Source organism: Staurois parvus, unplaced genomic scaffold, assembly GCF_062004578.1.
Source record: "Staurois parvus isolate SC_StPar_1 unplaced genomic scaffold, SC_StPar_1.0 ptg000412l, whole genome shotgun sequence".
Lineage (NCBI taxonomy): Eukaryota > Metazoa > Chordata > Amphibia > Anura > Ranidae > Staurois > Staurois parvus.
In genome coordinates this window covers 2,092,060-2,114,110 of record NW_028318208.1, presented here as the reverse complement: position 1 = coordinate 2,114,110, position 22,051 = coordinate 2,092,060, and the positions used below count along the sequence as shown (strand labels likewise).

The 22,051-nt window shown below is 43.1% G+C and overlaps 1 protein-coding gene across 1 annotated transcript in view; it reads right to left on the bottom strand.

The window, feature by feature from the left end:
* Positions 1-3,697: 3,697 nt before the first annotated feature.
* PKD1 (polycystin 1, transient receptor potential channel interacting) overlaps positions 3,698-22,051 on the bottom strand; it is a 252,054-nt gene continuing 233,700 nt past the window's right edge. The window contains exons 36-45 of the mRNA XM_089686812.1: positions 18,636-18,830; positions 18,363-18,502; positions 17,831-17,952; positions 15,700-15,826; positions 15,476-15,601; positions 13,287-13,461; positions 12,834-13,121; positions 11,206-11,340; positions 9,878-10,192; positions 3,698-9,727 (exon numbers count right to left, since the gene is read on the bottom strand). Of these exons, the coding sequence (XP_089542938.1) occupies positions 9,086-9,727; positions 9,878-10,192; positions 11,206-11,340; positions 12,834-13,121; positions 13,287-13,461; positions 15,476-15,601; positions 15,700-15,826; positions 17,831-17,952; positions 18,363-18,502; positions 18,636-18,830 (2,265 nt within the window). The 3' untranslated portion in view covers positions 3,698-9,085. The remainder of the gene's footprint in view (positions 9,728-9,877; positions 10,193-11,205; positions 11,341-12,833; positions 13,122-13,286; positions 13,462-15,475; positions 15,602-15,699; positions 15,827-17,830; positions 17,953-18,362; positions 18,503-18,635; positions 18,831-22,051) is intronic.

Here is a 22,051-nt window from a genome sequence, read left to right as displayed (position 1 = left end):
GTTCAGTATCCAAAATGGCTACCTCCTACTTCACCCCTCAGTCTGCGCATTGCTTCCGGCAGACTCTAACAACATAGAGAAACTTCGTACCTTGCAATAAATAATTTATCATACATAACTCCGTCCATACATAGAGAAGCAAAGCGAAACAGTCTCAACTACTGCAAGCAGGAGTTTGGTTAAGTGCAATGTCTTACATTGGACATCTATAGCAGCCACTGATTCAATGGCGTTTGTCAGTCATTCTACCAAATGTTAACACGTAATGATGAAACATGAAGACGATTGTAAACTTGAAGGAATTTCCTTTTCCTGGTGACGTATAATCGGACGCGCTGTATGTAGAGTTGGGTTTCAAGCTGTGCTTTTTATATTTCATAATAATGCGGAATACTCGTAATGCCTTTTTTTTTGGTATTAATCCTGCTTATCCTGTTTTTATATTCTATCCAGCTGGATCAACAAACGAAATGTTAGCGGAATGTGAACAAAGGGACTCTCTTGCCGTCTTTGGGTACGGCTGAACTGGTAGAAGAGATTGGTGAGTATCAAGGAAAGGATGAAGAATAATTCTGCATTTGTGGAACAGAAGGCATAGGAGTGCCTGCTGGACTGCAGAGCTGTTTGTAGGTGTATGATGGTGTATTGCAGTGACAAGTATTATCACTCAGTTTGGTTTTCCATGGAGATGGCAATGCCGAATATCTTCATTTGATATCCGTATTGTCCCAGCAGGACTCCAGGGGAAGTCCTAGTGTCTGGAGACACCAACATTTGTTGTTGTAGGGAACGTTGTGTCAAAATGGTGATCCGTACTACTGTGGCATCTACATCAGCAGCTAACAATCCTCAATCCTTTTTTTTTTTTTTAACCCAGATAAACCTTTGAAATAATGATTAGGTCTCAGGGAAAAAGAAAAAAAAATGATATCTACAGGTGATCAGTAAGTTGTAGAACATTATGAATGCAAGAAAAAGAAAATGTCACAACTAGAGTATCTGATATACTAAGCCTAGGTTCACACTACGGATGGCCTGTGAATCGCACAATTGACATGCGATTCAGTGAGCTGCGATGTGAGCCCTTTCATTTGGCTCAAATTGCACCGCACAGCACAAAAGTAGTGCATGTACTATGTTTGGAAATGCACTGCAATCGGATCACATGGTAGTTTTGGACCATGCGGTCCAGAGCAGGCAAATGACCTGCGTTTGGGGTGTCGCTAACATTGCACCGCATTTTGAACACGTTGCAGGATTGTGGGCTTCCCATAGCGCAAGGGTGGGCAACTGCGGCCCTCCAGCTGTTGGTGAACTACGAGTCCCATCATGCCTCTGCCTTCGGGAGTCATGCTTGTAACTGTCAGTTTTGCAATGCCTCATGGGACTTGTAGTTCTACAACAGCTGGACGGCCACAGTTGCGCAAACTATTTAAGATGACATTAAACATGGAAATCTAAATTAAGAAATAATAAATGCCAGAAACACAAACTGTAGTGTCCCCTTTCAGTATTTGTCAGTGCAAAGGTCCCCACCCCCACCCCCACCCTACATTGGTGGTCAATAGAGAAAAGTCCTTTATATTGTGATCAGTGTAGAACTGACCTCTTACATTGGACATCAGTGAGAATTTGCCCCTTAAATTGGTGGAGGGCAGGGGCGGACTGACCATTTGAAAACTCGGGCACTGCCTGAGGGCTCGGGGTCAGTAGGGGGCCCCATGAGATGCCCCTGGTACCTTTTTCATAGGCTTTTTTGAGTTTGGGCAAGGACACAGGGGCCCCATGATCCCCTATTGTCCGGGGGGCCAGTAGGTGGCCCCATGAGATGCCCCTGGTACCTTTTTCATAGGCTTTTTTGAGTTTGGGCAAGGACACAGGGGCCCCATGATCCCCTATTGTCTGGGGGGTCAGTAGGTGGCCCCATGAGATGCCCCTGGTACCTTTTTCATAGGCTTTTTTGAGTTTGGGCAAGGACACAGGGGCCCCATAATCCCCTATTGCCCGTGGGGCCCCATGAGTTGTCAGTCCGCCCCTGGTGGTGGGAGATCAATCTGTCACTGCCCAAGGCACCCTGGTGGAGAAAACTTCATTTAGAGGGACTGCCAGTGTTTTGGAACAAAGACCCTTTGTCCCTCTTTTTTGTCTCTAGTCTAAATTTCTGTTAAAAAAATAAATAAATAAATTTAAATCAAGAATGTTATACTTCATTAAACCTTTTATCCAACTTTTAATTCTTGTATTTCCTATTTTGAAAAGCCAGTTGAAAGGAAACGTACTGGTGAAAAAAAAAGGCACTTGTGGGTTTGTATATTAATAACGTACGGTCCCTGTAACTGGGGGCAAGGCAGGGGTGTCCTTTGCTTACATGTGTTATATTAAAGGGCGTCTCTTTCTCATTTCATATTTATTAGGCTTTAAACTATATTACCAGCCATGGTTTGTAGTCCGGCCCCCAAGGAATGTAGCTGATTTACATCTTGTTTTCATTCATGTGATCCTTTTGTCTTTACAACAGTACTAGTTTATTAATGCTGGGAGACAACAGAAGCAGATAATTACTGTTGATGTAACCAATAAAAAAAAAAAAAGAAAAGAAAAAAAAAGAAAGAAAAAAAAGAAAAAGGTGAGCCTTTGAATACAGAAAGGCAATGATTTGATTTATATCCCTAGCTGGAGTGACCAAGGACTACATTATGATGTTGGTATCTATCTTCTAGGAACTTGACACACAGATAGAAATGCCTTGTTCAGCTACCTCTCCATCTACTGGGTGCACCATGTAAATCTAGCTGTATTTACTTGGTGATATATATATATATAGGCTATAGGGCACAGATGATTTGAAGTGAACACAATAAGTATAAATGAAGATGATAAAACACATAATATTATCAATAAACAAAATGTATCAAATATATTAAATAAGCAGCTCATATAATTTGGTTTGCATTATGCATACATGCTGTAGGCTCCTCCTGTCTCGTAAAGTGTGCCGTCATTCATACGCAGTGGGAGTGAATTACCCGTGGTCTACTAATTCCCTAGAAAGCAGTGATATCTCTGTCACAATGGGTGTTGTAATCTTCTGTACATTTTATATTACATATATACGTCAATAAAAACTCAAAATGTCGCTGGATGTCATCTGGCAGCAGAAGGGATTTTCTGCAGGGGATGGAGCTGTAGATTGGGTACGCATTGTAGCACACATCTATTTTTTATGTTGCTGGGAACTTTTTTTTTTTTTTTTTAATTTTTATTACTTTGATGGAGTTGGGTTTTGAGATTCCAACTGACAATACAGAATGCTAAAGTCTATTTCTGGTGACTCCGGGCAATCCATAAAGACTGTAAGATTTTTATTTGAAGTCTAAACTAAAAAAAAATGAAACAAATCTAAAGTTCTTATTAGATATATATAAATCCTGAAAGGTGTCTGTCTTGCTCTCTCTCAAACACCACAAGATTCAAATCATCGCGCCTATGGGTTCACACAAGATACCATAATATATTAAGATGGGAGCTGCTACTATCAACCCGCTGTAAATTATAATCCAAAATGTGATAACATTAAATATAATAAATATAAAAATTAACCACAAATAATAGCGCTACCCTTAAACATAAATAAATCAATCAATCTTGATTTATTTATTTATGTTTAAGGGTAGTGCTACTATTTGTGGTTAATTTTTATATTTATTATATTTAATTTTATCACATTTTGGATTAAAATCTAAAGTTCTATTCCAAAGAGCAGACCTCTAATACTGATAAATCAGGGAACCATTCTTACTAAGACACTTTCCTCATCAGTTCTTTCTTCCAGCTGATTTTAGACCGATCCATTTTCCATATATTGAAGACTGAATACATACACTCCTGAAAAATTTCCAAATACACTGCTTTCCATTGTAACTTCCCTCGGTGTGCTTTTTCGAGCAGCATGTATCTACGTTCAAACCAGGTTTTTCTTTTCTGTTGTCCTAGGATTTGACTGTTTTCTGTGGTGTGCTTTATGTACAGTTTTACTGTAGCTTTGGCTCGAATTCCAGGAGAATGGGATTTAACACCTCTCCTGGAGGATAGAAAGGCTGGACTAAAAAATTAAAAGCCAAAGAGGAAAAGGCTTTTTTTTTTTTGTTTGTTTTTTTTAGAAAAATGGAAACCCTTCAAAGCAAATATCTACATCTTCAGTTTTCTCCATATATTTCAGTACTACATTTATACTAAGCAGAACTTTTTCTTTAATTATCTCACTACATCCAATGTACTCTCTATAAAACATGCAAATACATCCTCGTTCTATAACTCATTGAACCTGATTTAAAGAAAGAAAAACTACATATGCATCTGGTAGGAAACAATTAAAATCCACCTGTTGGTTTTCCAGGGCAGGGTGGAGTTTAAAGTGTGGGACCACACTAAATATTTTAGTTTGGGGCAGGTTTTGACAGCTCTATATGACCTCCGAAGTGGGATCTACTCACCACCGCTTGTAAAATACCAGTTAATCAGTAAGTTGAGTTTACTTGGGCTTCTCGTTCTACTCCTAGGAAGAATCCACTAAAATGTAAGCATTGTTAAGATGATACAAGCCTACCTGTTTTTTTTTTAATGTTGTCCATCAGGATAGAACAGAATTTGATGGGTCACCTGCCAAGCTAGAAGTAAAAATCTCTTCACTAGTTTCATAGAGAACTGCAATTACCCAGTATGGGATCAAACTCTATGCCAGTGGTTCTCAACCTGTGGGTCGTGACCCCTTTGGGGGTCGAACGACCCTTTCACAGGGGTCATCTAAGACCATCGAACAACACATTTCCAATGTGTAAAGAGTAAATAATTTTATGGTTGGGGGTCAAAACAACATGAGGAACTGTATTAAGGGGTCGCGGCATTAGGAAGGTTGAGAACCACTGCTCTATGCCAACCTATCCAAAGCAGTCAATTAGTTCTGCTTTGATTTCAGTTGCATTGGAATTTTCATTGACCGCCATGTTTTAATGCTTTTTTGTCAACTCTGTGCTACAGTTCATTAATCTGGACAACACCCAAGGTGAGATGAAAGTGGTTTTGTCAAATACACACAGTGGAGATGACAATTTCTGACCTGAGCTAAAGCAGCCAATCAGAAAGCTGGAATTTAACAACATCGCTAGCTCACAGTGAAGTAATAGCCTGCATTTTTGAAAGCTTTAGCTTACAAATATGTAGATGATGGCTCCATTATAACGGCACCATCCACTTGAACACCAAGCAAACGTTACCTAGACAGGAGGAGCCAGTCTCGCCACGGCAATACTAGTACTAGTCTGTGCCTTTAAGCCAATATGCAGATTCCCCTATTCAGGTATAATACATTATAAATATATACAAGAGCACACAGTACATCATTTAAATAACTCTAGGGATAATAGTGCTCCGTACCTCTATCTACATGACTGCTTCATTGGTTACGACGCTATGAAAATATAGCGAATACTACAAAAATATACAAATTTCCAGCCTGAGACTAGGTCACGCAGGTTGGCAACAAGGAAATGTTAGCTGAGCTTTGTAATAAGTAAAACCATCTCCCACTAGCTGATTATTAAGAACTTAAAGGCTAAATTCCCCTTTTCAAGGACATTCCCTACACAATCAAAGGGACCCCAGTGGGTACAAGAAAAAATCTGTGCAGCTTTGATTAAAGTTTGTTAAAAAAAAAAAAAAACTTTGAGAATTAGCATTCTCCCATTCTGCCTTGTTGCCCGGATGATCCAGCCGTTGAGTGCTCACCCCCAGTATCACAGGTCGAGTGCTCTCCCTCATTCAAAGGCAAGCACATGCATGGTGGGCTCTCTTCCCTCTTGCACATCGGTGGTATTCCCCCATTCTGCCTTGTTGCTGGGACCTTCCAGCCATTGGGCGCTTGTCCTCAGCATGACAGGAGTGATCGCTCTCCCACTTTCAAAGCCCAGAACATGCATGGTGTGCTCTCTTCCCCCTTGCATACCGGTGGTATTCCCCCATCCTGCCTTGTTGCTGGGACCTTCCAGCCATTGGTTGCTTGCCCCCAGCATGATAGGAGTGATCGGTCTACCACTTTCAAAGCTCAGAACTGCATGGTGCATTCTCTTCCCCCTTGCACATCGGTGGTATTCCCCCATCCTGCCTTGTTGCTGGGACCTTCCAGCCACTGGGTGCTTGCCCCCAGCATGACAGGAGTGATCGCTCTCCCACTTTCAAAGCCCAGAGCATGCATGGTGTGCTTTTTTCCCTCTTGCATACCGGTGGTATTCCCCCATCCTGCCTTGTTGCTGGGACCTTCCAGCCATTGGGTGCTTGCCCCCAGCATGACAGGAGTGATCGCTCTCCCATTTTCAAAGCCCAGAACATGCATGGTGCATTCTCTTCGCCCTTGCACATCGATGGCATTCCCACATCCTGCCTTGTTGCTGGGACCTTCCAGCCATTGGGCGCTTGCCCTCAGCATGACAGGAGCGATCGCTCTCCCTCTTTCAAAGCCCAGAACATGAATGGTGCACTCTCTTCCCCCTTGCACAACAATGTTATTCCCCCATCCTGCCTTCTCCTGTGATCCTCCAGCCATTGGGTGCTCGCCTCCAGCATCAGAGGAACGATCGTTCTCCATTCTCTTGTCACAGCACCAGCTGAACAACTGGAGGGGGGAGTGCATGGCACATGCACGAGCGTTTAAACAATGGAGAGTGTTCGTTCCTGTGATTCTGGAATTGACTGTCTAATGGCTGTAGTGTATTAGCAACAAGGCAGAATGTGGGTATTGCTTTGCTGGCCAAAAAACTATGAGAGTTTTCTGTCCAGGCTTTGTGGAATGGGGGGCACAAATGGCCTACAGGTATGGCAAATACATTAATCAACATTCTTCAAAGTGGCACTGTTTTTTAAAAAAATAAAACCTACTGGGGCCCCTTCACATTTAAAGGTTAACTTGCCCTTCAAGTTAATCTACAAGTACATGTTCTGCTTAACAGCAAACACAATTTGCATGCTCCAAACCATCCACATCCTACTCTGATGGAGTATTACAACTAACTCTCTTACTCAAAATTGGTCTTTTTCATGCTAGTTGTTGATAGCCACCATAGATCAGTCACCTTGTTCATCTATCTATTGCACTGCAGAAACATCTACTTAATAAGCTGAAACCTTAAGAAATGGTTGGCCCACTGCAGAGCACACATGCCTTCTGCTTGAGAGTGGGAGATGGTTTTTGAAAAATGGAGGTATTTTCTACTAAACTACCTCTAAAAAATACTAAACCGCTCTTTTTTGCATACCTCTGTCCTAGTTATACGTGAATAAGCATTTGTTAAAGTGCGAGGCGCTCCATGCAAACGGATGAAACAAAAAAGGAACATGTATATGTGGCAAAAATAATACATTCAGAAATAGGCAGGCGTAATATTCGTACCCTTAAAAGAATGTTAAAATGGTACTCCATTAATGGAAGCTCCTATGTAACCTTTACATTGAGTATTTTAGTTTGATGCGTTGGGTGGTACTTTCCCCCTTTAAGGCCATGTGGTTATTATAGTCATAATAGAAGTTCTCAGGCCTCTTTGTTATTAAAGTTACCAGACGAAATACATAGTGTCAACCACCTCTTTATGTCCTGAAGTCAAATGTATGGGTGTGCAACCTGTCTGCTCACTAGGTTGCCTAATCATGTTGCCAGTTTCCACTAAACTGACTAGCTTAATTCCTATACATTTTACTGCAATGCCTATAGTGGCTTCTGTGTGGTCAAGTATATCACTACCTTTTGTGGACTAACACGCCCCGCCCCTTGGGTTACCACACACCCACATATTTTTCCTATTACCAGAAAGCACAAAGTATTCAGTTCAGTTACACTAATCCTTTAAAGGAGCTTTGTTATTTCCACTAGGGAGGTGTTCCCTGCTTTTCAAGAAAAAAACACTTTTGACAAAAAGTGCAACTTTTACACATCACCCTCTATTGCAGATCGGGAGGACAAGAGGGCCATTCATGCTTCCTACTCAGAGGTTGACGATGTGTTTTGTAAACTCAGATGTATTGTTAAGGTAAGCAAACCAAGGTGCCATGTCATATCTGCCAATCAGAACGTTTAAATCTTATCCACGCATTACACGTTCCTCTATGTAACCGCTTCAGTCTCTCTCTTTTTTTTTTTTTTTTTTTTTAAAGAGTTCTTGCCCTCTAAGTGCACAGTGAGAGTCTACCTCACCTCACATTCCAAGAGCATATCTGTATATCTCAGCCAATTACAATTCTGGTTCCCTTTTTTACCTGACCACATGCTCAGGTTTTAGTATCACTACAGTGCAAAAGGGAAATGGAAGCTCTTGCAGCACCCTGAATAATCTAGGGACCCTCAAGGACTGTTGTACTATCCCAGGACTGACCAGCATGTCCTTCGAAATACTCTGGTCCCTTTTGAAAGCACCATCAATACGTTGCAAGGAGCCTCTCCTAAAATTAGCTGGACATCAGCGTACTTCTTTGGTCCTTCTCATTGCTTCTTTGTTATAGGCTGCTTCTTGTAGATCAGTGTTTCCCAGCTCTGAAGCCTAATGAATGTCAACAAAACAGGTTCCAGGACAGCCAGCTGCCACTGACAAAGAACAAGCCACCAGGGCTTAAAGTACACTTTCATGCCTAGTGCCACCAGGACACCTTATCATGGTTTAATTATAAGCCACCAGGGCTTACACTGGAATATATGTAAATCTTTCAAGCCACCAGGGCTTAAGAAGGTGAGATTCAGGGCTTTAAGAGCCTCCAGGGCACAAAGCTTCTGAACCAAGGAAGACAAACCAGGTTTGTTGATGTTAAGCTTGGAAACACTGATAATATTGGATCAAAGACCTTCAATGTGCAAAGGTCAGTAAGAAGAGAGCCATTCAAGAGTCTAAATTGAATCCTGCTGTTCTCCAGGTGATTTACAGAATCAATATCTGGAACTATATCCAGAAGTGATCCCAACACTCCTGGGCATTTGGAAAAAGCTCAGTGGAGCGGTCTTCGACTGCTGGGATCAACAGAACAAGAACCCACAAATTGGTGGTGTCCACTAACTGACACTGGGGTGAACTCTGTTGTGGGCCCGCACTGACTTTCTCCGTTTGGTTTGAGAGGAGTATGATAACTGCATAGGAATGAGCGCTGGTTCTTCCGTCACCACCTTGTCCACTGTGATGACTTTGCTTGCTGAATTGTTCTCTAGTGCCTGAGAAACTGTGGATGGTCGTGGAGCCAGAGAGTTCTTGCTGACTCTTGGGTAGGGTTCTGACTTAGAACTTCTGCTCTGTGTTGAGGTGAAGCTCCGGTTGAGACCTGTAGTCACTTCTGTGGTGCATAATATTTTTTGAGTTGAGGTTTTTACATGTTTTCTTCTCTTGGACACTCTTCCCCGTACTTCTTCTAGACTTCGTTCAATTTGATACACCTCCTCTGTGGCACTGTTGACTACATCAAATTGGGACAACAGGGTTTCCAGCACAGGCAGCAGTCTCTGCATATTAGCATCAACTTCTGCTCTCTCTCTTGTGCTCATGGCACTCAAAGTGTCCAGTTGGCTGGAGATTGTGGAAAAGGATGAAGAAGAGGAGGTGTCAGAAGCAGCGCTTGGAGTGGAACCTCTAAGTGACTTTGTATCACTGGAGGCACGTGAAGGAAGAGGCTCCATACCCTCGAACCTCACCTTGTGACGGAACTAGAACAGAAAATAGAAAAGTATAAAGAAACATGGCATCATCGGAAGGTGGTCCTTTACATTTTTTAACATCCCCAACATTTTTATGTATTCTAGAAAACAGATACTATAAGGCAAGTAGCATAATGATATCTATTTTGCTTTATGTACCTCTTTCACCTTGCTGACACCCATCCATAGCCGTAATCTCCTGAGAAAAAGCTCCACCATCTCATAATCCTGGAGTTCGAATGCCGGTCTGAACATGTCGAGCCGAACTTGACGGTAATTGTTGACCAAGATGGCTGCAAAGAACTTTACTAAGATCCATAACTCCAAGACCTGGAAACTCACAAAGTAAAGGCGGTGCAAGCAGGATGAATATGGAAAAGGAACTTTCAGACTAAAAGCACCACGAGCCACGGAGAAAAGTGAGAGAACGCTGGAGCCGAAGCTGTGAAAACTCTCCCAGGAGGCAGAGAAAAGCTGTGAGGGGATAATGAGATGCATTAATATGCCAAGAACGCTTTCCTGCTAGAAGTGTACTTTCAGTAAATACAAATTTAAATTTTTTTCCCCAAATTTACCTCCATAAATTTTTAATGTTCAAATATGTGCCACATAAAAAAAATGACATAAGATGCAGTATTTCAATATTATTATCCGTTTTTGTTTTTCTGAGTCCCATAATTTTATTGATGCTGTCAGTAGGTCCATTATTTTATCGCTTCCTGTGATAGGCTAAGCTGTTTAGCAAAAGTGGCAGTTACAGGGGTTGGGTCAAATCCTACAACACTAACAGGGGTGCTTACAATGGTCAGGCTGTACTCACTTTGTTTACATTTTTTGAGAAAAAATCTGTTGCTATAACTGCTTAAAGCCCAACTCCAGGCACATTTATTAGCATATTATTTTTTTTAACTTCTGTGTAATGAAAAAAATGTTTCAGAATTTTAATAGCCATGCCTAACTTCCACTTGGCAGCTTCTATTACAGAAAACTACTCCAGTGTTGTACCTTCCTCTCCTTAGACATTCATAAGCACAGCCATAGCATCATCACATCTCTATAAAAAGGCCAAATACATTGCATTAAAACCTATTATAATACATGTGATAGATTCTAAAGACTATTATTTATTATTTATTTCAGGTACTTATATAATGCCGTCAATGTACGCAGCACTTTACATATATATTGTACATTCACATCAGTCCCTAACCCTCAAGGGGCGTACAATCTAAGGTCCCTAACTCACATTCATACATACACATACTAGGGACAATTTAGACAGGAGCCAAATAACCTACCAGCATGTCTTTGGAGTGTGGGAGGTAACTGGAGTGCCCGGCGGAAACCCACGCAGGCACAGGGAGAACGTGCAAACTCCAGGCAGGTGGTGCTGTGGTTGGGATTTGAAAAAACGACCCTAGTACTGCCAGGCGGAAGTCTAGAGTTCAAGACATTCTATTGGATGTTTCTAGAAGCCAGATACTCACCAGAAATCCTAGTTGAGCGTACACCAGTAGCAGTCCTAATACCGCCCCAGCCGCGGCACATAGCTCCTTTATAGACAGACTCAGTGTTTTCCCAAACATGGACCACTCTCGGATGAATCTGAGCTGCTGAGCAGCCTGAAAAACAGAATATGTTGAAAGGATTGTTTAGCTTTTTTTCTTAAAATGCTCGGATGGAATAAAAATGATTATGTAAAGACTATTTCATTCATGACCAGGGCAGTTTTTAGATTTTGGAAAGGGTTCATGTACACTGCAGCTGATAAACTCACGTTTAGGAGCTTTTTTGCGTTTTTTTCAGCAGCCCCTGAACTCTCCCCAATGTTTTCCTATGTGTCCATGTACACATCGTCATTTACAGGCAGTTGAGTTTACAGTCGTTTTTTTGAACGCAGAAAACGTGCGTTCAGGAGTAGATTTTATCAGCGTTTCAAACGCCAACCGCGTTTATAAGCGTTTGGAATTTTTTTTTTAACTCTTCCATTTCCAGATGCTGTCCAGAGCCTTTTTTCATCATACAAAATGCATGCCAAGCGTTTTCCCAGTACTCAAATGGACCCGGTACACCACATTGCATGAAAGAAAATATGTTATGTTGTAATAATTTCTGCACAGAAATGAGCTGGAACACATCCAAACACCACAAAAAAAAGAAAGGTCATCTCAATACATACTGCTCTCTCTGCTTCTACTCTCTCTATTTCTCTCAAAATGTCTGAAATAGTTATTTTTTACTGCTTTTCACTGCATTCTGGGCATTTTGGAAGGTCTAATGAGGTTATCTTAAAAAAATGCTTCTAAACGCAAACGCGGCTAAACAGATGTTGTTTAACCTATTTTTTCCAGCAGTCAGTTTCCAACGTTCACAAGTGTCCCGTGTACATGGAGCCTAACAATCATTTTTTTTTTTTGTCATGGTGATCACATGATTGGGATCAGGGTGGTTTCTGATCATTTGCGTGAGACAAACGCTGCTGTCAGTGATGGGCTCCTAGTTGCAAGTCCCTTATTCCGTAATGGAACGTAGATTACCGTTCCCTCAGTGTCATCCTCAGAGATGTTATCTGGCAGGTTGCTGAGGGTAAGTGGTTGAATCATTTATCTGCATTGGTAGTCACTGTAAAGTCTGAACCTTCTACATATCAATATACAAAAACGTAGCAACATCCCTGTCATCTGTGGCATGAGGCAACTAGCTGCACTGCATGCAATATTAGTCCTGTTCACATTGTGGCTGACTCTGCTGCATATGAACATTTTTGTATGTACAAGCCACAATTTTAACAGCGTTACCCCCGATTCACATCTATGCGGCCGTGCGGGCATTTGAATGGACTCCTGTGACACGCAAGGAAGAAGTCCCTGCACTTCTTTGGAAAACGCAGCCCGCACGGGAACTTCAGTTCCCAGTACGGTTGCATTTTCCAGTGTGGGAGACGTGCCATTAGAACTATTGGCACCCGCCCGCGGGTCCGCATTTCTCTGTGCGGGTGGTGCGGCTGCACGGATTTTCGTGCGGATCCTCAGCGGCACCACCCGCACAGATGTGAACCTAGGGTTACTGCGATAAAGAAGGAAATATTGAACAAATCAACAGTGACAGAACTCACCTTAACAGAGAGAATGAAAAGGACAGAGGCAGACAAGCTGTGGAAGGTGGAGCTCAGGAAAGCAACCTGATGGAGATTCAGGAACGCAGCTTTGTCCTTCAGGTACCGGTCCCATTGCTCATCAGCTAGGCTGCCCCGACTAAGGTACACGACCACAGTACACACTGATAATACGGTCATCAGCCACTGGATGTAGTTCCAGAATTGGGTGAAGTACTGGAGTCCCTCCTTCCTTATGACAAGACACTCAGAGAGGACAAAGTACACCACAAACATCATCAGGAAGACCTGTGAAAAAAAAAAAAGAAAGATCAACTAAACGGCAGAAACCCAAAGCAACCAGTTGGAATTCAGCATTCACTGATTTGACGTTGGTGAACAAGTTTTACTGGTTTGTATACCCATACAGTAATGTAACTAGTTGTCTGATAAATATAACAATAGATAACTTACCATCATGACCAGAAGGAGGTGGGGTCCGCTGCTTAGGCGCAGTAATGGAAAGGCGTGGATCTCAGCAGATGGAAGAGTTCTACCTGCCAGAGGGAACTCCAAAAGGAGCATCACTGATGAGTAGAGGTCAACCCCAGGACTGTACAGTGAAAATTCAACAAACAGCGCCCTCGTCCTGCAGGAATACAACAAAGGCATACAGAAAAAGGAGGCTCAGGTGACTCAACCAAATTATAAATACAGACAATTCCTGATAGTACTGCACAGAAGTAAAAAATTCCCCTTGCTCCCTTCACAAACCACATCAACTCTGGATATTCTTTATTAAAGGATAAGTTCATTTAACCATTTTTTTGTTTAAGGGGCCATGCACCAGCGATCAGCAGATTGCTGGTGCCATGCAGGTCTTCTGCAGGCTGTCAGTGTAATCTGTTTGCTAGTATCTCATATGGGCAGGCAGTTTTACACTGAAAGGAAGAATCAATGAACTACCACAGCGCTCAGCAGCAGGAGAGAAGATCCCCCGCTAGCTGTCACAACGTTGGGGGTGCAGGGGCCGGTCCTACAGTAACATGTTACACCCTGAATATGAGTGTAACATGTTATGAAAGGTGAACTTATCCTTTAGTGTCCAAAAGTAAAATATAGTTTCCGATATCTTGACAGGTAAATATAAAAATAGTGTATATGGATATTTGATATTTACCTATTTTGCGGTCAGCAAGTGGAGCACTAGACACATTTAACGAATGTGACGGGCGCAAGGAGGTTCTCTCATTCTGGGAGGACGTCGTAGGACGTCCTCCCACTCTAACAGCGCGTGCGTGGCTCCGGGAGCGTGCAGCGCGGCGATCGGTGGTGCGCTATGTCCCTCAGACACAGCGGATCACCGGTCAACAGAAAGAGCCAAAGACGACGGCTCGGTCATGTGATCAGATGTGTCCAATTACAGCTGATCACATGTAAATAAGGAAATGCCGGTTATAAGCATTTCTCTCCTTACGAGCTGTCATGTATTCCTCGGAGGGGACATGTACACTGATCATCAGGACACTGACGTTCAGTGTGCCCAGATGATCGCTGTAGCCCCAGCAGTGCCACCTGCCAGTGCCCATCAGTGCCACATCAATGCCACATATCAGTGCCCATCTGAGCTGCCTTTCAGTGCCACCTATCAGTGACAGTCAGTGCTACCTATCAATGCCAATCAGTGAAACCTATCAGTGCTGCCAATCAGTGCCGCTTATCAGTGCCAGTCAGTGCTGCCTATCAGTGTGCATCAGTGCCGCCCGTCAGTGCTGCCTATCAGTGCTGCTTAAAAGTGCCACCTAACAGTGCCAGTCAGTGCCGCCTATCAGTGCCATATATGAGTGCTGCCTTTCAGCGTCCATCAGTGGTGCCTGTCAATGCCCATCAGTGCCACCTACCAGTGCCTCCTCATCAGTGCAGCATATCAGTGCCAGTCAGTGCTGCCTATCAGTGTGCATCAGTGCCACCTATCAGTGCCGTCAGTGCTGCCTATCAGTGCCGCTTAACAGTGCCACCTAACAGTGCCAGTCAGTGCCGCCTATCAGTGCCATATATGAGTGCTGCCTTTCAGTGTCCATCAGTGATGCCTGTCAATGCCCATCAGTGCCACCTACCAGTGCCTCCTCATCAATGCCACCTATCAGTGCCCATCACTGCAGCCTCATTAGCACACATCAGTGAAGGAGAAAAATCACTTATTAACAAAATGTTATAACAGAAACTAAGAAAAAGGTTTTTTTTTTAAATTTCCAGTTGTTTTTGGTTTCTTTAGCAAAAAATAAAAAACCCAGAGGTGATTAAATACCACCAAAAGAAAGCTCTTTCTGTCTCAAAAAAATGATAAAAATTTCATATAGGTACAGTGTTGCATGACTGCGCAATTGTCATTCAAAAATTGCACTGAAAGCTGAAAATTGGCATGGGCAGGAAGGGGTAGAAGTGCCCTGTAGGCTAGTGGTTAAAGGGAATGGTTCCAAGCTCACTCCCAATTCCTAAGGCAGCTATAGATCATTCCTAGATAAACTGCTCCCAAAGTAACACATTACAGTTTTTCTGAATTCCTATTCCAAGCATAAAGATCAGCCCATAGAATATATTCTTGAAGGGGGTGAATTTATAAAAGAGAACAACTACAAGAAAAAAAAAAGCATGCTACTTACAGATTATCAATCCAGTGATCTTGCTGTAGTTTCCCTATGATAGCCGTGTTCTCTTCTAAAGTAACACCCAGAGGCTGAATATACCCAGAGCTGTCATAGAAGGACAAGTAACCCCAGTACCAGGCTCTAAAAGACATAAAATCCAGAATCAGGGACATTATATTCATTTTATTCGTCATATAAAAAACACTACTACCTGAGAAGTACCATTAGATGCAACCTACCCAGTATTATCAGGTGGAGTGTGCAACCAAGACTGGGAAGAGGGCAATGAACTGCTTAGCCAACTATCATCATAGCGGGCATCATCAAAGAGCTCCATCTCCTCTGGACATGCGCCATGTCTGCATGCTGCTGGGAAGAACATTAGAGACATCATTTCAGCATCTCAAGAACAAGTCTGTACCAAGTTGTATCTTCTGAATGACAATCATTGAGATAATAAACTTCATTGGTAGGCATATTTTTGATCCTGTACAATTCTTTAGATCTCGTGTTGAATATGCAGTTGAGTTTTTAGGTACCGGTTCACAAAAAAGAAAATTTTAAAAAATGATGTTGTGCAACAGAAAGAGTGCATGGAAGGACGACTGAATACATAGGGGTATGGAGGACCTCAGCTATAAGGAAAGATAAACAGAATTTATTCACAGTTAAGGCCATTAAAAGGGATGCGCTTGTGACTGGAAGTGTTTAACCTGCGCAAATGAAAGGGTTTTTTTACTGTAAAAACGGAGAAAATGACAGAATAGCCTTTCACAGGAACTAATGCTGAGTCAGTGGATTGTTTAACCAGTTGCCGACCGCAGATAGCCGAATGACGGCTACACTGAGGCCGGCCAGTTCTGGGAGGGCGTCATATGACGTCCTCCCAGAATGCGCTCCCCTGGGGCGCGCACCCGGCGATCTCCATGATCTCCATGATCGCTGTGTCCTACGGACAAAGCTGATCACGTGATGTGGTAAAAGGCCAATCACAGCAGCCTTTTACCATGTGATCAGCCGTGTCCAATGACACGCTGATCACAGGGAAATGCAATTGCCGGTTCTAGGCTGCACTTTCCTCACACTGTCAGAACGTGGGGAAAGTACTGCCGAGAACCGGCAGTTGTCAGAGCAGGGATCACCACCGATCATCAGGACACTGATGATCGGTGCCCAGCAGTGCCACCCACCTGTGCCCAGCAGTGCCACCCACCAGTGCCCAGCAGTGCCACCCACCAGTGCCCAGCAGTGCCACCCACCAGTGCCCAGCAGTGTCAGCCACCTGTGCCCATCAGTGCCACCCACCTCTGCCCATCAGTGCCACCCACCAGAGCCCAGCAGTGCCGCCCAGCAGTTGTGCCAGTCAGTGCCCAGCAGTTGCGCCAGTCAGTGCCCAGCAGTGCCGCCAGTCAGTGCCTATTAGTGCTATCAGTACCCATCATCAGTGCCGTCTATCAGTTCCACCTATCAGTGCCACCCACCTGTGCCCATCGGTGTCACCCACCAGTTCCCATCAGTGCAGCCCAGCAGTGCTGCCAGTCAGTGCCCAGCAGTGCCGCCAGTCAGTGCCTATCAGTGCTATCAGTACCCATCATCAGTGCCGTCTATCAGTGCCGCCTATCTGTGCCACCTCATTAGTGCTGCCTATCAGTGCTGCCTATCAGTGCCCATCAGTGCAGCCTCATCAATGCACATCAGTAAAGGAGAAAAATTACCTGTTTGCAAAATTTTATAATAGAAACAAAGAAACCTTTTTTTTTTTCAAATTTTTGCTCTTTTTTTGTTTATAGCGCAAAAAAAATAAAACCCCCAGCGGCAAGTAAATACCACCAAAAGAAAGCTATATTTGTGAGAAAAAAATGACAAAAATTTCATATGGGTACAGTGTTGCATAACCACGCAAATGTCATTCAAAGTGCGACAGCGCTGAAAGCTGAAAATTGGGCAGGAAGGGGGTATAAGTGCCCGGTAGACAAGTGGTTAAAAAAAAATAAATGGGTGGTTAAAAAAAAATAAACAGCTACTAATAGTTATAGGCATTGTACAGTGTTGATCCGGGGAGTATCCAATTGCCTTCGGGGATCTGGAAGAATAGGGTGGACCACACGTTAGATGGGTTTTTGCCTTCTTCTGGATCAGCTGCAGACTTCGGGTTTTACGGATAAAAGCTTTCTTTTTCTTATTAGGTTTAACACAACGGTCCATGGGCACCCTACATTATGCAAGTGACCGAATATGCAGAATTCATAGAAGAGGAAAGGCCATGCATGGGTCACAGCAAGAAACAAAGTTATCCCATTATAAATGACAACTGATTACCATCTTACGGGGTAAAGAAACTATAGAACAAGAGACAATAAGCCACTGCACCTTTTTTCAGCCGAATCTGGCGCAAACGAGCAGATCCCAGCAAGTTGCTATAGCTTCCCCTCTGGATGTTGCCCAGATATGGCAGCAAGACATCCGATGCCCAGGCCCAAAACTCCTCAGATCTGTGAATGTAAAAATAAGCATTTGTTGCCTGTACTAAGGACATCCCATGGGAACGTCTCCTGAACTTCTCAGCTTACAAATAACCAGTGGTGTCGGGCAATGTCAACTCATTCACCGACCACGCATAGGAAATGCGCATATAATATCCCTCAGCCAAGACGTAGTCATAATGGGTGTAGTATCCCTCATGGAAAGGTTGCCATCAAGCAGTGATCAGCCGGCAATGCCCAGCACCCTATGATGATGTGCAAAGCACGAAACGCGTCAGGGCTTTAAAAAAGGAAATAATGATGTCCAAAACATTTTTTAGTGCAGAAAAATTGTGCCCAAACACTTTCATACAATTTTTATAAAATCAACAGTCACTGATCGCATTGGAATCATTCAATCAATCGTGTCGGAACAGTACCTCCTAATCTGCAAGAATCTCTGGCTCGCTAGCTCTTGTCTGATTGAACGTTGCAGCAGGTAAGCACTGGAGTTCACAGAAGAATCACCATAGTTTGTCAGAAGGACTACCAAGAAGAAGAGCATGTAAACCACCAAGTTCTGTGGAGAGGAAAAATATGTAGTAGTAACCAGACGGGACGCATGTGAAATATCTGGACATTACGCAATATCGCAATTCATAAAAAATTCCTTTAAGTTCTAATGAGTGCAAGCAGGAAATGTAGCCGGTTACCTTTAGCACCCTGTGCAGCAGTTTCACCTTGCGAGCCTCCTCTCGGGCCTGGAACAGAGCAAAGCCCTGCGGGGGCCGGACCTTGGTGATCCTTTCAGAGACTTGCTCCACCAGGGGGCACTCCACAAGAGTGTCCTCCTCCTCAGGGTGCAAACGCTTCACCACCAAAGCAAAGTAGAGGGCTTCAGCCAACACCTGTCGTGAATTCAAAATATCATGCTATTACTTGGGAACACTGAAAACACTCTCAAATACAGCAATTAATAATACCAACTGAGGAGCACAACTCAAACCCACACCCCGAGTACTGACAGAATGGAAAGTAGCCTAAAACACTATATAAAAAGTGCCTACTAGCCCAAGCCTTTTGATATATATTCTCTTAGAACACCTTTTTTAATGGTGCTTACATAAACGGACTGATGCTGTGTGGTGGGGACGCCTGACAGACCTCTTTTCCATCCTCAAGCCATGGACCCCATTCCTTTCCCAGAATTCCAAAAGATATGATCCCTCATGGCCAAAGTTCAAAGCCAACCAGCTACTTTGTTCAAAACATTGTCAGTCGGACATAATGGACAATAAAAGCCACGTCATGTTTGGAACGAGACACGTTTTGCAAGTTGTGCCTTCTTACAAATCAGCAGAACTCCGCTCAACTCTTCTCCTTTCCTTAGAACTTAAAATGGTTGTAAAGGCTGAAGGTTCCTTACCTTTGTGGATTCTATGGATGAAGGTAAAAAATCTTTATTGTGCAGCATCCCCTTCAGCCCCCCCCAATACTCACCTAAGCACCCTCTCGATCCAGCGATGTGTACTGGAGTCTCGGCTATCCCGGCACTCCCTCTCCTCATTGGCTGAGACATTGGCTCAATAACAGTCAGTGAGCCAATTAGAAGGGAAAGAGGGAGGTGGCTCCGTGTGTGAATGGACACCATTCTACGCCATGCTAAATATTTTCTGGACTTGTCAATAAGTCAGTGAGCCAATTAGAAGGGAGAGAGGGAGGTGGCTCCGTGTGTGAATGGACACCATTCTAGACCATGCTAAATATTTTCTGGACTTGTCAATAACAGTCAGTGAGCCAATTAGAAGGGAGAGGGGGAGGTGACTCCGTGTGTGAATGGACACCATTCTACACCATGCTAAATATTTTCTGGACTTGTCAATGACAGTCAGTGAGCCAATTAGAAGAGAGAGGGGGAGGTGGCTCCGTGTGTGAATGGACACCATTCTAAATATTTTCTGGACTTGTCAATAAGTCAGTGAGCCAATTAGAAGATAGAGGGGGAGGTGGCTCCGTGTTTAAATGGACACCATTCTACACCATGCTAAATATTTTCTAGACTTGTCAATGACAGTCAGTGAGCCAATTAGAAGAGAGAGGGGGAGGTGGCTCCGTGTGTGAATGGACACAATTCTACACCATGCTAAATATTTTCTGGACTTGTCCAAGTATTCGCCCTTTTTGGGACTAGAGTCGAGAAGCGATCTATAAGTTGACTGATATATGCTTGGACGACAAGCCAGAAACACGTCTACTCCATCTAACCCCTCTTTCTCCATGTAAATATAAGAAATTGCTTTTGATACATTTACTGAATGCAGCAAAATTATGTGTCAAATGGAAATGCACAGACCCCCCCCCCCCAACAGTGGGCCAGTGGATTGCTGTGGTGAAGGAGATTGATGATATGGAAGGTGTAATGGCTGCTATAAGAAGGAAGGAGGAACAACACTGCAAAACACGGTACTATTGGCACGACTTCCAATACTCCAACGACTACAACACATATTTCCTCTTTTGTCCCTTAAGAGAAATCCAAGAAAGACGGATTATAAGTAGCATTACCAGGGGAATTATATTGATCAGAAATGAATTTTTTTTCCCAGCAGGAGCAAATTGGATCGTGCTTTGCTGGGTTTTTTTGCCTTCCTCTGGATCAACTGTGGGTGTAGGATTATAACCTTTTTTTTTTTTTTGGTTGAACTGTCTTTTTTCAGCCAGAACAACTATGTAACTATGATCCAATCCATCCCTCAGAGTCCCAGCTTGGGGAGGAGTCGGGTGACGTCAGGGCTTCAACACCGATCTGACAGGCAGGACTTTGCTCTCCTTTGATCGTTGTTTTATTGCGTTTTTGATGTAGTTACCATTTGAGTGTATATACCTAAATAAATTACATGCCATTTTAAAGAAGCATACTGCACTATGGTCTTCTTTGTGGTTGTCGAGCTATATCCACAGAGCTGGCTGTACTGATATCGGGTGCCATTTGGAAGGTTCAGCGGTGATTCATAAGAGGAAGATTGCCCACAGAGGAGCAAGGTATGTATTACCCCCACTTATAGGGGAGATGCTTTTCTGACCTGTGTCCACATACAGTGGGGATCGAAAGTTTGGGCACCCCAGCTAAAAATTTGTATTAATGTGCATAAAGAAGCCAAGGAAAGATGGAAAAATCTCCAAAAGGCATCAAATTGCAGATTAGACATTCTTATAATATGTCAACAAAAGTTAGATTTTATTTCCATCATTTACACTTTCAAAATAACAGAAAACAAAAAAATAGCGTCTGCAAAAGTTTGGGCACCCTGCAGAGTTAATATCTTGTACTGCTCCCTTTGGCAAGTATCACAGCTTGTAAACGCTTTTTGTAGCCAGCCAAGAGTCTTTCAATTCTTGTTTGATGTATCTTTGCCCATTCTTCCTTACAAAAGTCTTCCAGTTCTTTGAGATTTCTGGGCTGTCTGTCACGCACTGCTCTTTTAAGGTCTATCCATAGATTTTCAATTATGCTGAGGTCAGGAGATTGTGAAGGCCATGGCAAAACCTTCAGTTTACGCCTCTTGATGTAATCCCCCGTGGATTTCGAGGTATGTTTAGGATCATTATCCATTTGTAGAAGCCATCCTCTCTTTAACTTCAGCTTTTTCACAGATGGCATCAAGTTACTATCCAAAATTTGCTGAAATTTTATTGAATCCATTTTTCCTTCTACTCGTGAGATGTTCCCTGTGCCACTGGCTGCAACACAACCCCAAAACATGATTGATCCAACCCCATGCTTAACAGTTGGACAGAGGTTCTTTTCATTAAATTCTGTGCCCCTTCTTCTCCAAAGGTACCTTTGCTCATTCCGGCCAAAAAGTTCAATTTTAACCTCATCGGTCCACAGAACTTGTTTCCAAAATGCATCAGGCTTGTCTATATGTTCATTTGCAAAGTTCAAACGATGATTTTTGTGGTGAGGACGTAGAAGAGGTTTTCTTCTGATGACTCTTCCATGAAGACCATATGTGTACAAGTATCTCTTTATAGTGGAATAGTGTACCACAACTCCAGTGTCTGCCAGATCTTTCTGGAAGGATCGTGCAGTCAAACGTGGGTTTTGAATTTTTTTTCTCACAATCCT